At 40.1% G+C, this 16673-nt stretch overlaps 1 protein-coding gene across 1 annotated transcript in view; it reads right to left on the minus strand.

The window, feature by feature from the left end:
* The window catches only part of plxna3 (plexin A3), a 136550-nt gene that overhangs the window by 46668 nt on the left and 73209 nt on the right, over positions 1-16673 (minus strand). Inside the window, exons 7-8 of the mRNA XM_004568188.4 lie at positions 9658-9798; positions 3044-3144 (exon numbers count right to left, since the gene is read on the minus strand). Of these exons, the coding sequence (XP_004568245.1) occupies positions 3044-3144; positions 9658-9798 (242 nt within the window). The remainder of the gene's footprint in view (positions 1-3043; positions 3145-9657; positions 9799-16673) is intronic.

The raw sequence follows: 16673 nt of genomic DNA on the forward strand, positions 1-16673 counted from the left end.
TTTAAAAGGGTTGTGACTATTAACCTAAAATCAGGTGACAGAGGAATACAACAGGATCTGTCAAACTAAAAAACATCTTTTCTATTTGTTGAATTTCACTAATAAAATTAAAGTGAGTGGTGAGTGACACTGGTGTCGTGGGATTTCAGGTGGAGTTGGAGCAGGAAACAGTCGGAGGTGAAGCTTGGTGTCTGCAGAGAGCAGCAGCTCCAACATATGCAGCGCCACACAGCATAGACAGCAGCCTGCAGTAATGATCTGTTTACTTCTAATTAACAACAGATGGACAGAATGAGTGAGGGAGCGTGAGGAGGAGAGGAGATGAAAAGCAGAGAGGACCACAAAGATTGTACATTTACAGTTAAAATCATCCGTTTGATGAACTGAATAAGTCACAGTTTGCTTTTCTGCTCTTTTCCTTTCACACTGCGAACCAGACACCAGACATCACTCTTTAAAGTAGTGGAGCCTGTACCTGGCCTTGGAGGCAAAACTCGGGATAAAAAAGGTTCAAAAAGGAGACTTCCCATTGAGCTAGCTTATTAAAGTTGCTCAGATATTTTTTTTATCCACTCAGATCTTCTCTTGTCTGAACAGTCAGAGATTTTAGAAAGAAACTTAAAACTATAAAAGTGAGGGCGACATGTCTTCATGTCACACTGGGAGATGGGTTTACGCACAAAGATGTCCTGCTGCAACATATCTAGAAGCTTCAGCATAAAAACAAGCTGTGTTTTGTTCTCTGTAGTTCACTGCCAGTCAGAGGCTTTTACTTTGAAGGGGGAGCTAACTGATGACAATCCAAAGAGGAACTTCCTCCACCTGCTTGGATGCTGAACATCAAACATCGTGATGAGGGAGACTGTGTGAACCATTTATAGAAGTATTAATGACGCCTCATGGGAGCGTGCGCACGCACACACACACACACACACACACACACACACACACACACACACACACACACACACACACACACACACTTTCTCTGTATTCTTATGTATTGCAGAGGAAGTGGTTACTGTAGTTGATTCACTGCCATTTGCTTTAACTTAATCAGTTACCAAAAAAAATCAATTAATAGTTTCAATTCTTTTAGAGCAAATAGAACAAAACAGCATAAAATGTTTGCGGACGCTGGCGTCACAAAAGAAAAAAAACTGCTGCTTTTGAGTTTGGATGCAAAATTAATGTTTGAAGGTTTTTGGACCCAAAGAAATTGAGATATTCCAAGGATTTTGTAGAGCAGATAATTTTAAAAATAGCATTTTTTTTTCTTTTGCTTGCTTTAATAAAATAACTTAAAATGTCTAAAGAGTCAAGATCTTCATTTGACCTCATCAGCCACAACATTAAAACCTGTGCTGGTCTCATTAATGGCACTGAAAATAATTTCCTACCATTCAAAAGACTGACTTCACAGACATCTGAAGGTGTCCTGTGGTATCAGACACTAAGATCTTACATGCTTTGAGTCCTGGAAGTAGCAAAAGCATCTCTGTGGATTGTTTTTACACCACATCTCATAGATGTTTTGGCTAAGACCACCTAAAACTCTGCCATGTTCACCAAATAATTTCTGAGATATCTGTAGAGTGGTGGGTGCATCATGTCACTTAGATACTACTAAATATATTACTAAATACAGCTGCTGAAGATTGGGGAGATCACACCATAAGATAAAAGGAAAAACAGTTATTGACTTGAAAAGTGAAAAGTACAATGCAAACGTTTTTCAGACCAAAACCCAGTTTGCACCGGTTTGGTGTGTTAGTAAATCTGACCCTTAGTGCTAAACAAGAGATTAAAACAATTACTTAAAGTTCATTCACAAAAACTAAAGCACCAACGTCTTTGATTGTCTGTACCATCGTATCAGCCACTTAGGCCTTTAAAAATGATCTAACATACAGTGAAGAGCTCTATTTATGTGACTTACAGTCGTGGATGAGGTCTAGCACTGGCCTTCAGCTGTTTGTGTTGGTCACCTGTCTGTCAGTTATCCAGGTGAATGAGTGGAAAAAACATAAACTCTACACAAAGTCCTAAACTGTATTTTGTACCAGGCTCTAAATGTGCTTGTTAATGCTGTTACAGCGGGACTAAACGCAGATTGACTCACTTTTGGAGACAGCCTCATGCAGCCACTTCAAGTTTTCGACACTTTGGCATTAGCTTAATTTCTCAGTTGGCCCTTGGGTCATACATGTCGAAAACACATCTACATGGATGCCAGGAAGCAATGTTTCATAGCATAACATTAAACTGAGCATCACATTCCTCTGCTGTCTTCACTTTTCACAACAATGAACATCTCATAGATTGCCAACTTTAGTTGGCAAAAGTTGGGAGGAAAAAAATTAAAACAGAAAGATCTCCAACATCTGCTGCAACCAGATGCTGGGGTGGGTGTAAAAGAGGAAAGCAGGAGACGGAGCACACACCTGGCTGTGCACAGAATCTCAAAGAAACTGTGATTCATGAGACCGGACAATCGGCTGTAGCCGCTTTAGGCCGTAGGCACGGGGTCATGACGGCTACTCAAGAGACCGTTCTGCAGGTATGCAACTCCAGATGCAGCAAGCTGTGAAGCATTGTATGTTCCGACACCTTTCATCAGACCAAGCACTAAACGGTTCACATTACAGTAACGTAATGAGCTTTCAGCCACCGTGACCTTGTCAATGGTTCACTGGTTCTCTTTCTTTGGACCTCTTTTGTAGGTACTAACTACTGCACCCCACGGACTGCGTTAAAGGCCTGCCATCTAAGCATCACAATTTAACCCTCGGCAAAGTAGCTCTGATCCTCACACAGCCATTTTTTCTGCATCCAACACACCAATTTCAAGAACTGATTGTTCACTTCCTGCATTATTTAAGTCTCACCCCTTCATAGGTGCTTGGAAGGAGACAATCAATGCTATTTACTTCTCTCAGTGCTTTTACCAGTGCACAGACTGTTACTGGGTGCACTTTAAAATGAGAGACGAAGCTGTTATTTTGTTTTAGCAGAAGAAGAGCAGGAGCAGTTCGTTCCTTACTTGTTGAAGAGGACACACCATCCACAGTGAGGGTCTCCTGATCCCAGACAGTCTGAGCAGCTGCTGTACTGCTCACAGCTCTCCACCGGCAGTCTGCTCACCTGAAACAAACATTCACACCAGACATGTGACCAAGTCCACCAGCAGTCGTGTTTAAAGCAGAAACATGGGCAGGTACCTGAGAATGAAAACTGGGTTGGTATTTGATATGAATTTGCTAAACTGTTCGATTAAGGCAGGTTTGCACTCAAGTATTTTTGATTTCAGCGTCAGAAAATGTTTCTGAACCTTCTGCTGACTGTTTGTTACTGACGTCAATGTGTAAAAACCGATTTGATATTGATTTAGGTGATTGTATGACTGCAACATGAGACATTACTGAAACTGTTCCTACATCACACATTTGTGTGTGTGAGTGTGTGAGTGAGTGTGACGGGTATTATCTCATTGTGGTTTAGTGGGTTTCTGCTAATATTAACAGCCAGAGAAAGCAGCACACTCTCTTGACTTTGTGAACTCTCTGTGTGTGAGCGTGTATTTATATCTTTGTGGGGACCAAAAATTGGACTTTACTGTACTTTACTGGACATTTTGAGGCAAGCCAAGTGTGGACTCATTGTTGGCAAATGTGGGACATTATTATGAATCTGGGGAAAAATTTGTGGCAGTTTTTTGAGAGAAGGAAGCTTTTTGAAAAATGGGCATACATGGATGTAAATTTATTATATCTGAAGACTATAAGGACATTTTTGCAGAATGGGGACACTACTACAAAAAGTGTGAACAATTCAAAAAGTGAGGAGACTTTCTTTTAAAGTGGGGACCTTTTTCAAGTTCTTATCTTAAATGTGTAACGAGGGACAATTAGGTCATCACGCTGTTCTTAGAAGTTGCTTCCTTGTCTTTAGATTAGATTTCTGTTAAGTGGGTTTTTTTTTGTTCATGTGTTTTTGAGGCTTGAATGTTCAACAATTTTATTTCCTGTGTGATTTGGTCTCAAACTGTATATCAGGTTTTTAGGCAGCTGAAAAAAAATTGGCTAAATTTTCTTTTTCCTAGAAAAACTTTTTTTCCCCCAAAAAAACATTTGGTTAGATCACCAGTGATGCCTTGAATCACTTAATGCCTCTGAAAGCACATGAAACACAAGTGAACATAACTGAGCTGCTCGCCATCTCAGTTTAAGATGGAAAACAATGGATGTTTGAGAAAGTGAAGACAGAGACGGTCAGTTCGGGTCCTCACAAAGACGTAAATACAAGCATGTGTGTGTCGTATCTTTTACCCAGAAGCCATTGCAGCAGGGAGACAGTAAACACAGTGATAACTCTGTTGGTCTCATTCAGACGTTCACACATGAATACATTCATTGTCTCGCACAGACGGTCCTGTCTCCTCTCTGACCCCATTATCAGGTTGCTCTTAAAGAGACGCTGCTGTTTCCGTCGGACTTCATCTAAAAGCTGCTGACGCCGTGGTTCCCATTCTCATACAGCCCCGTGCACATTGTTTATTCACTGATATGTGGAGTTCAAATCATGCTGACGCAAATGAAATCCAACTGATGAGAAGAAACTCCCGGAACACTTATTTTTATCCTTATTTTACGTGTTCACAAGCAGCATATGAACCTGTAATAAACTAGTTATATGCTATAATGCAACGTTGAACTTGGTAAATGGTAAAGTAAACAAGTTGTGGGTCACAAGACATCGGTTTTCCAACAGGTCAGCCAAAGTCAAATCCATTTAAGGTTTCAGTGGTAGAGAGTTCTTTGTTTCCTTTGTCTGTTGAAGGACCCGGCGCTAAACCTCCACTGGAAATCTGCTGATTTAAAAGTTAAGCAAGTCTTCCAGACTGACAGTCGCAAGAATGTCAGATTATTAAATTCAGAACTGTGAACACTTTGTTTGGTATCATCACAGGAATCTGAACAAACAGCACTCAGTGGTCACAAACAGTGACGCTAGAAGTACTAGATATGCTGACCCAGAGTACCTCATGTGTAACTTTCAAGCTCCTGTGGGGTCATTTATTATCACCGCCCCATATTTATATGTATAGTTATAGTAAGTGTCTCACAGTATGAATACATCTACTTTTTAAAAAGAAGAAAAACCAAACAGCAATGGGTCGATTGGTGAGGCAAGAGCAACAGACAAATGTGAGGAGGACATTTATGTCATTCTCATGTTCTACTTCTAACTGTTGTTGTTTCTGTTTTTACTGGGACTTTTTTTGGGCATCTTGAGTGTCTTGCCCAAAGGCACTTGGACCGGAACACCACCCACCTAACTGGTGGAGAACCCCAGTAATGTGTTGCAGTAAACAAAGAAAAACAGCTTTAAGGCAGACACTCAGTGCCTAAAGTGACAATTAAAGCACAGCACAGTTGTCAGAGATGAGTTGGGTTTGAATGAAAATGATAAAAAATGACATTAAGCCCACCACCAGCCTACCTGCTCAGGAGTGGCAGTTGGACTGTGAAAATGCAAACTTCAAACAGAGTAAAAGGTTTTACTTTGAAATGTGTTGATTAAAAACAAGAAGATTTTGTGAGGTTATGGCAAGCCAAGGCATGAGATCATGGATTATCATGAATCATGCAAAGCTACTCTAGGAGACATCAAGAATAAAAATGTGCTGGAAATGAGCAGACTAGGTCCTGTTCAAGTAAACCTCATTTTCATGATATGATCAAAACAGGAAAAAGCTCATGAAAGATACTCATGTCCATGGAAACACAGTCGCTGAGAGTGTGTGTGCGTGTGTGTGTGTTTTCTTATTTTATTTAATCAAAAAGAATAAAGTCAGGAGTTTTGCTGGGAATCTGCTGATTTAACTCTTACAAAGATCTTTAATTCAGAGATGAATTTCTTTCCAAAAAAACATCCTCTGGAAAACTGCATTTCTCCGTATCACTGAACATAAGGTGGGATGTATGCAGGATGGTTGCTGTAAGAATGCTAATAACACCAGCAATTCATCTTCCTCTAGATGTGTTTACTCGTGTTTATGTTTATTTAATTCTCGGCACAGCGGCTAAACTGAATCGTGATTAAAACACGGAGCTGAAAACACTGCAGGATCTCAGTCAACACTTTTTTTTTGCTAATGAAATAAGGATTGAAGTGTTTTTAGGTCATGCGAGTGTCTGTTTGGGAATCCTGTCTGCTGTCTGTGAATGCAGCAGCTGCTGCAGGTGTGGCACTGACAGAAACAATCAGTTTGATCGCAAACTGGTCGAGTCTGTCTGCTCGTATGGCAGCCAGCCTGCAGTTCTGATTGGCTGCTGAAAGCTCATGTAAATGTGTGCGAGTGTTTATGTAACACTGCAGTGAAACAGTGTCAGGCAGAGAACGAGCCGAGGACTGCGCCTGTGTCTCTGAATACTAATCAAATACAACTGCACATCTGACCTGTTTGTACTTCAAGTGTTTACACTTCAGGACACTTGGAATGTATACAGGACCTTAAATTATTCTATTCACATACAAAGTCCAGAATAATCACTCTCCATCATCTCTTAAAGACCCCGTAGTATCAAATTATTCCAGTAGGGCAGTTTGCTCTCAGGCTGCGGGCGTACTTGTGGTTCCCAGGATATCTAAAAGTAGAATGGGAGGCAGAGCCTTCGGCCTTCAGGTCTCTCCTCTGTGGAACCAGCTTGGATTCAGCAGTCAGACTGCCTCTCTACTGATTCTAGATCAGTCTTTTAACTTTCTATCTTGATAAAGCATTTAGTTATGATTGGATCAGGTGAGTCTGATCTCATACTCCTATAGGCCGAGGATGCTGAGGGACCTCACATGATGAACTGAGCATTTCTCCTTTTCCAGACAATCCGCATTTTAAGTCTGACGTCATTAGCTGCTTCCAGGTCCAAACTCCGCTTGAGTAGTTTGGGCCCGGAAGCAGGGTTCATACGTCATCACTTAACAACCAGATAACACAGCAGACTGTAGCCAATCTGGTGTGTTTCAAGCACCAGTATAAATGGAAACAGGACTGTGGTGATGTCACACGTTTTTCTTTTCACTGATTCTTTTTAAAGTTCTGATGATTTGTATGTTGAGGTTCATTCTTTACTCCTTTATTCTTTCCTGATCCAAAGCGGTCTGCACGTTTTTCCCGTGTGCGCTCTCGCTGACTTCCTCCCACAGACCAAAGACGCACATGTCAGATTGCCCGGAGTCTAAACTCAGTCGTCTGTCTCTCTGTTGAACCATGCAACAAACTGGGGTTGTATCCCGCCACTGACTTATGACCCTGAATCCGGTAAGTGGAAGAGGATGGATGGGCATTTCATGGTCCATGCTTTGGGAATCATGGACTAGATAAATAATCAATTTGTTGTTTGGCTGTTTATCACCAGATTATTCTTTCATCAAAAAACATCATGTCAGAAATCCCTTTTAAGAACCAGCTTATTTAACAGTGATGTTTGTCTTTGACATCTTTATTTATTGAAAACTGCTCATTTACAGTATCGACTGCTCTGTCACAGAAATTATTCATCTTTGCATTTAAAAATGTACTGATTCTGAACATATCAGCAACTTAACAAATGTGTCTCTGTAAAAAACACATTTTTAATGGAAATCAGCTTATTGAATTGTTTCCTATAACTTTTCTGTTTCTCTTAATCAAAATATATTAAATCAGACCCTGATTGAATTTTTTTAAAATAAATTTTTACTTCACTGATGTAGAACTTCCAGAGTTTTTTTCCAGAGTTTTTTAGATGTACGTCTTTAAATGCCTTGACTGAAGTGATTATTTCATATTGTATTAGGTATTGTGTGAAAAACGTCTCTTTGACTCCAGAGCTACATCATTTAATATTTGTCTGTGTTCATCATGATGGAGAGGAGCTCAGGTCCTGCAGGAGCTGGGACGTTCTGACAGTCGTTTACTGACATCACAGCTCGAAAATGGACAAAGATGAACATTTGTGTGTGTGTGTGTGTGTGTGTGTGTGTGTGTGTGTCTCCCCTCAGCTGCACAGGAACTAACAGTTGTTGAACTCGTCTCTGCTTCCTCTCAGTGGTACAATGAGAGTTTTAACATGGGACACACACACACACACCCTCAGAAACACAGTGTGTGTGGTGGCGCCAGCTGAGCGATATTCATATTCTCAGCTTCCTGTCTGCAGATGTTAAAACAACACAATTCATATTTCTCTTTCTGGCAACCCCACAAACACACACACACACAGACACACACACACACACACACACACACACACACACACACACACACACACACACACACACACACACACACACACACACACAGACACACACACACGTAACCTCCCCTGTAAATGACTGCAGCTCCTCTGATAAACTGACCTGCTGTGTATTTTTTGGGCTCATTTTCTTATCAAAAAGACAGAAATGTGCAGAATCTTTCCTTTTTTACATCAGCTGCTGGAAGCCCTAATGCGGAACTTCCATTGGGAATGTGCTGATATAATGCTCATAAGGCTTTCTTCTCTGCAGGACTTTGTTCTCTGCAACTTTTGAAAAACCTACGCTAGAAGTTGCATTACAAGAAATTTAAGCCAAATAGTCCGTTGGAAATCTGCCCACTTAATCCTCATGAGTTCTGTGCAGAACTTTCCCTGCTTTTCATTAGCTGCTGGAAAGCTTCCATTAGGAATCTGCTGATTTTACACTCAGAAGCTTTCTTCTATATAGAACATGTTTTCCCCCCCAATTAATGACTGGAACCCTTATTGACAAACTAAAAACCAACTCATGGGTCTTTATTGTGTACAGACCTTTTCTTTCTTTTCATTGGCTACTGAAAACCTCGATGCAGAACTTCCATTGAAAATCTGATGATTGAACATGAAACAAAACGGCTTCTTCTGTAGAGCATTTTATTTTTTATATTTATCAGAACTTCCTCTGGAAATCTGCTGATTTGGTTCCATTTACACAGATTTGCTTTTCCTCATCTCATCTATATCAAGCTTTTCTTTGTTTTCATGACTGATTAGAAGACAACTAAATGATTAAAAGTCTTAATGCAGTTGGAAATGTTCTGATCTAGCTTGTTATTTTCATTTTCTTTAGGTTATTCAGTAATTCTATTATACAAGGATACATTTCTCTGGGTGAGTAAAAGTTCACTAAAATCATTTACTGGAAATCTTCACAGTTCTGTCCAGCAGAACTTCCATTACAGATCTGTTAATTTAACCCTCAGACGTCGTTCTTCTGTGCAGGATTTTATTTTTCTGAATCAGGGAGAATCTAAGTCAGGACTTTTTGATTTCCTTATCTGTTAAAATGCAGGTCAGTTATAAATCTGCTGATCAAATTCTTTCGAGCACAAATATTCTTAGATTAACCCATAAAAATGTGATGCAGGGCGAAAACATTAATCATGTCAGAGCGTCACAACGAAATCTCTGTATAAACATTTAATATGAAATGTTCACGGTGACCCAAACAAGCCGATCTGGTGCGTCACCATCACGCCAGCTTTGTGTTTTTTGGGCTGTAAAATTCAAAGAAGAAATAAAAGGGACAAACGAACGGAGAAGAGTCTCGTGACCGTTTCTCTGACTGATCGTGTAAGGGCTCAGCAGGTGTATTTACCTGTCTGTCACTGAGCAGGTAGATGTACTGATGGTCAGGACTGAACACCATGTCTCTCAGGATCGGCTTGCCCTCCACCACAGTCACTGTCTCATACAGCAAAGCGTTCTCGGCCGGCGGCGGGATCCCATCCACGCGGATCTGAAACGAACACAAAAGGAATGACGATCATTAAAAAAACCTACCTGTAAAAACAATAAGAAACGCTAACAAACTGGAAAATCACTCAGAAACAGAAACTTTTATTTTCAATTTTCAAAGAAAATTATGTCAAAACCTCCGTTGGAATCTCCTCCAATAACACAGAGATTTTTATTATGCAGAAAATTAATTTTTCTTTATCTAGTGAAAAACCAGAGCCTCCATTTGAAATACGCTAATTTAACTTTTAATTAGGTCTTCCATACAAAGATGATTTTCTTCATTTAAAAAAGTCAGACTCGCTTTGAAAATCCGCCAGTTTAACACCCACAAGTCTTTCTATTGAAAATCCAACAATGAATCTAATGATTTACCTTCTTTGCTATTTTGTAGCAGAGATACAGTTTTTTAACAAGAACAATGAAGTCAGAACTTCCACTGAAAATCTGAGTTAACTCTTAATTACAGAATTAAAGTGGAGATGCTTTTAAATCCAAAACAACATCAATTACAAACCAAATTTAATCATTTTTTCCTTTAAAGAAATATTATTTCTATAATTTATTGGAAAATCTATAATCTAAAGCTAAACTTCAACTAGAAATTTGCAGTTTCATCAGTTCCAAATATTTTCCATATACCGAACGCGTGAAATAAAAATCTGTCTTTTTATTTTTTTATATTTTTCCTTTTGTTTAGAACTTCAACTGGAAATTCACAGATTCAAATGCAACAAGAATTTTTTCATTGGGCTTCATGCTCTGGTGACTTTGAATATCCACAGAAATCTGCCCGGCAACTGTGAGGGTGGCTCACACTTAATGCAAAGTGTTGAACTGTTTCATAGCACCATGTAAAAAAAAGCTGCCATTTCACAGATATAAAAGCGAATAATGGGATTAGATTTCACTGAATAGAGATGATGATGATGATGATGAAGATGAAGATGATGGTGATGATGATGGTGAGCATGTAAAGTTAAATACAGCAGAGGGCTGATGAGGAGACAAACACACTGCTCGAAAATGTGGAGCGACTAAAATAAGATTCCCCAAATCTCCCCAAACCTTCCCGCCTCCCTCCCTCTGTCTGACCCAGAAAAACACCACAGAGGAAGAGGAGGAAGAGGGGGGTAAAAGTGGGAGAGGGGAAAGAGAGAGGGGGAGGAAACGGGGATAAAAAAAAGGAGAAAATGAGAAGGGGGAAAAAATTATATGAGAGAAAAAGAGAAGGAAAGAAAATGGAAAATTACAAAAGCGACAATTAAAATCACAGAACAGACGAGAAATAAGATCTGAGGGGAGTTCAAGGTAAGGAAAGGAAGTGAGGAGAAAGAAAGGGAAATAAAACAGGAACGAACGAAGGAAGGGAACAAGTGAAGAAAAACACAAAAATATAGAGAAAAGAAAAGGAATGAAAACAGGAGGGAAGTAAGTGGAAAGATTCAAGGAAATGAATGAGGAGGCAGGGACAAAAGTTAAATAAAGAGTAAACCACACAAAAAAGGAAGACATAAGGATTTAAGGGTGCAAAGGTAGGGAATAAAGAAGGAAAGAAGAAAGATAGCAACAAAAACGATGAAGAAACCAGAGCGTGTGATGAAGGACAAATGTGTGTGTGCTTCTCTTAGTGTGTTAATTAGCTGTCTGCTCGTTAAGAGGCCGAGCTTAATTAGAGCTGACGAGCTGCACACACACACACAGGCAGCAGGTCTGACTCACAACCAAATACACACTTGCACAATCCTGTTTTACAGAAACACACCGATTTTCTCTCTCTCTCACACACACACACACACACACACACACACACACACACACACACACACACACACACACACACACACACACTCATAGCAGAGTGAGGGAGGAGACGTTAAAGTAGGACACTGCAGCAGACAGAGACCTAACACAAATTTCTCTCTCACGCACGCACACGCACACGCACACGCACACACACACACACACACACACACACACACACACGTGCTGTAAAATAGAATTTAAAGGTGTAATCTATAGAAAAATGAATTGACACATTCCACACAAACACCGACCTGTTTCAGAAAAATCTTTGAATTTCATTTTCTCAGGTGAGTTTTTACCAGAAAACAAGAAACTAACAAAAAACAGCAAATTCCAAAATGGGACTTTTGTGGCTGTGCTCGCCGTAGGAATCAGAGGTGGTGGTGGAGCTGGTCTCTGGGGATGTGGCCACCAGTTTGGTTTCCACCAGTTTCCAGTCTCGTGCCAAGAAAGGCGAACATGATCCTGAATCTTTCAGCCTTTTCCACAAAACACATCAAAAGTCAAATTTTTGCCTTATTTTCCGAAACAGCCTTTTTCTTAGCTGGAGCAAACATGACATCGACCAATGAAAAACGTCAATGAGCAGCAATCGTAAATCTGAGAGACTGAAAATTAAGATGAGGAAGAAAAGAAGTAAACAGGAGAAGATGAAAGAGAAACAGAGAAAGAGGAGAAGAAGACGTGACGGGGGAGTGACAGAGCGACAGAGGAAGTGACCTTTGACTCGTGACTCCCGGCTGGATTCAAACCGTCAACACCTGCTTTGTTCTGAGCACAGCCCGAGGTCGCGATCTCACCCACACAGCCTCGCTCTGACCTTTGACCTCTCGCCCAGAGACACAATCCGTCTGTCGTATTGTGTTGCCCCGGGGTGTGCTTCGGCGATGAGCATTACTCACGTTGTGGGGACTCGACAGAAAAAGTGCCATTAAGATAAATCATTAACTTTCACTGTGAAGTTTGTGGATTGAGCAAGTCTCGGGAAACGAATGTGTGTGTTTGTGTGTGTGTGTGTGTGTGTGTGCGCGCTGACAGACGCACTCCTTCAGAGTTTCATTAACCGACAGGATCATGTGACAAGAACAAACTCGAATGTCCAGCTGAGCTCTGAATCACATATCCAATTAGATTCGGCTTTAACGCCCAGCAGCAGCTGTTTCCACCTGATTTCAGATGCAAGTCACAACTTCCATTAGAAAAGATACTAATTTAACCGTCGCCGAGTCGATCTTCAGTGCAAAATGTATACGATTCAAAACTCTGAATCAGGAAACCGTGATATAACAAGTCTGTTTGTTTCTTTAATGAACCAAGCTCTTGGTTTGTTTCATCCTTGAACGTCTTTTGGAAAACTGCTGATTTAAAACTTCAGCTGTAAATCTCTGTATCAAGTGTAATTTCTTTATTAAAATCCATCAGTCCAAGTCAGAACTGTCGTCGAGTGCTTTTATTCCTGTGGAACGCGCACACTGTTTAGTAACATAATCACTATCAGGACTCCCACTGGAAATTTGCTCGTGTCATTTTTTTTCCAGGACGAGCCGTTTTCTCTGTTTTTTTTTAAACGTTCCCAAAGTCAGAACTTCTAACAGGCAGATGCAGATTTCACCATCATCAAAGCTTTCTGCTGCGCAAAGCTTATCCAGTTCAAAACTTCTATTAAACATTGCTTATGTAACGCTCATCAACTCTTTTTTTTAATGATCCAAACTGTTGTTTTTGTGGGAATTTAGGTCAGAAAACTGCAGATTTCAAACTCCAGCTGTGAATCTTTGCAATGAAAACTTTCGTATTAACCTCCTAAGACCTGAACTCTTTCATGTGACGCATTTTTATTTTCTCTTTGCTATTTGGGCTGATTGGGTCCTGATGAATGTAAAAACAAAGAATTAACAGATTTTTTACCTGATTTTTGTTTCTGAGAAAAATGAGAGCCACATATGAGGACGTGTTGTAAATTTCGGAGTATAACATCCTCGTAAGTGGATATCAGGCCCTTGTAGAGCAAAATGTTGTATTTTGGTCTAGACAACCCAAAATGTGATGATGTCCACATATGTGGACGCCAGGTCCTAGGAGGTTAAAGCTCAATCCAACTCACGTTTGTCTTCAAGCCCTTTTGACTCGATGAATGTCTAAACTTTCCACTTTAGTCAGAACTTAAACTGCCATCAAGGCTTTCTTCAGCACAAAGCTTCTCCAATTCAAAACTCGCTGATTTCAAGCAATCGAACAGAAAGATGTCTGATTTTTTCCCCCCAGAACGTAAATCAGAACTTCCATTAGAAATGTAGTAATTAATCCATCAGGTGCTATCAAATGGAGAACTCTCGAGGGAAACTGGCAGAACTAACAGACACTACAGTGTTCGACTGTCTTTGTGTTTCACTCTTTCATAAAAAACAACATCAGGCAGAAACGGGAAAATTGACTTTTAGGGATTTCTTTCTGTTTCTCTAAAGGACCGTTAAATGTTGCATTTCCTTAAATGTTTAATTTAAGGAAATGCAAACAGGACTGTCCTCTAAACAACTCACAGTCAGAATTTCCACGAGAAATCATTTTCTTCCGTCTTTCTTCTCTGCTTTTCTTTCCCTCCAAAGGATCTAATTCACAACTCCCACTGGAAACTTTCTTATTTAACAGACGCTGATCACCATTTAATCACTGCAGTGTGATTGGGTTCTGTTTGTCTTTGTGGCTGAAACGCAGTTCGAGCCATCCTGATTTTTGGAAACTACGACACTGAAACTCCAGCCTGTACGGAAAAGAAGGAAAAACATCCAAGTCAGAACTGCCACAGAAAACCTGCTGATTTCACATCCTTCTGCAAGCCTGTCTGCAGCCAGTGAATTATTAACCAACACAATCCGAGTCAGGACGTCCATTTCTCACTCTGCATTTTGTTTCTTCCATTGGAAAATATGCTGATTAAACTCTCGTGTGCTCTTCCTCCTGGTGTCTCTGATGCCGCTCGCTGCCGTTTCAGTTTGTTAAACGCACACAATTTTTCATTTTCACTGTTTATTCTGCTTAGTTGGTCAGCGAATGGTGGAAACCAGATACCAAACACACACACACACACACACACACACACACACACACACACACGGCCTGCAGCCAGCTGCCTGAAATTCCGTTGTAATGCAATACCTCCGTGTGTGTGTGTGAAATAAGTATTAAACGTGTGGTCCAGCCCGATGGTGAGGCAGGGAGACAGAGTAAAGCTGCCGGTTCATCTGCGATAAACCGACTCTATTACTGATAATACCGACTCTGAGCGTGTGCATTTACAGCTGCACACACAAACACACAGGACCACATAAAGCTTTTATAAATTCATGACAGAACTTCATTTTAAAATCATACGATTAATTTTTTTCCCCTGTTTATTTAGATATTGCAAAAGTTCCTCTTGGAAGTCTGTTGACTTCATGTTAACTCTGTTTCCACAGATCCATTCATTTGCTTTAAAATCATCATTTAAAAACAATTATTGTTACTGCATCCAATACGCTGTGTGTGTGTACAGTGTGTATTTATGTTTCTGGAGGTTTATAGTTCAACTCTATTGCTATATGTGACATAGAGCTTCCAGTGAAAGCTGACAGTATGATGGCAGCTTTATTCCTATGTGCACATTTTTCTTTAGTTCATTTTTAAAACAGTGTTATCAGCAGCAGATCCAATTTTGACTGCATCCTCCCACCAACATCATGGCTCTAATTTAAAGGCTGATAGCATTGACTATACGTCAGAATCAGTTTCCATCCAGCGGTCCCCAACAATACATTCAGGGACCGGCCTTTAAGGTTTTGCGGATAAATACAACAAAATAAAACCAGTTCCTAGGATGGCCACTTGAGGCTGCCTCCAAAAGTGAGTCAGTCCCAATAGGTTCCCATGTTAAAATGTCGAACTTTTGTGTTTGTTGTTTTGTGTCCTTTGGATTATTTATCTTTCACGAGTCACATGAGTCGGGGCGTGGCAGCTGGTATCCTGGTATCATTAAACTGTAACTTTTTAACCGTGTTTGTGGCTCCGGAGACACGTTTTCATGTATTATCTAACTAAGATTATGATCTGCTTTATGAAGCAGGCCATCCAAGAAGCTCCGCTTTTAGTGAGTGAAATTCTAGTATTTTATGAGTGTGTAACTCAGCATAATTAGTCAGGATGTGTGTGTGTGGGTTTCAGCCATGCTGTTTATAGATGCAGCTTGTTTTTGCACAAGGCAGCAGAGTGACATCGTGGTGGCTACGTTCATCTTTTTATATCATCTCGGTCATTACGGCAACATTTCTAGAGTTTAATGACCACAATGGGAATTGTGTGTCTCTCTGTGTGTAACTAAGCACATAAGTAGTAAAAAATAACTGTCAACTATTTTTTAAACTCTCAGAAACAGTTTAGATCGCACTGAGAGTCAGTAAAAGTTCGTGCTGTTTATGGATTTAAAGCTTTAAACATGGAGCCACATCGACTGGCAGTCCTGAGGGCTCCTGTAGAAACATTTAGATGTGTTATTCCTGTGATTGTGTGTCTGCAGCTCAGTCTGATGCTGTTTCTGAGTCAGATGAGAGAGGTTGTTGTGGTGTTGTATTGTTTGTGTTAGTGCAGCTTTAACCCTGACGTTGTTTCTTTCTTATTTTTTTTTTTAAATTGTCGATCATTTGATCATCCTTTGACCCAGTTTTACACAAACTTGTGTGAGACTTTCATTGAAATTTTTTGATGTAAGATTTAAAATCATGCAAAAAACCACTAAATTAACTCGTGTTGATAATATGAAATCTCACTGGAGTCGTGATGAATAAAGTATTTATCTGTCTTGTATTAAAAAGAAAAAGAAAACAGTTAAACCTGCACAGACTAGCGTTGAGTTTTCCTCTTCACAGACACTCGTGGCATTTCTTTCGCTTCATTAAAAACACAAACATTTTTCCTTCTCTTGATGTGTCACCTTTCTGGCATGTGTGTTTTATTTTGGTAGAGACCTTGAATTCAGCGTCTTTCTAAAGGCAGCCTCGTTCTGTCAGACTCATTAGTGTCTGTTAACAGACTCAT

This window comes from Maylandia zebra, linkage group LG20 (assembly GCF_041146795.1).
Source record: "Maylandia zebra isolate NMK-2024a linkage group LG20, Mzebra_GT3a, whole genome shotgun sequence".
NCBI lineage: Eukaryota > Metazoa > Chordata > Actinopteri > Cichliformes > Cichlidae > Maylandia > Maylandia zebra.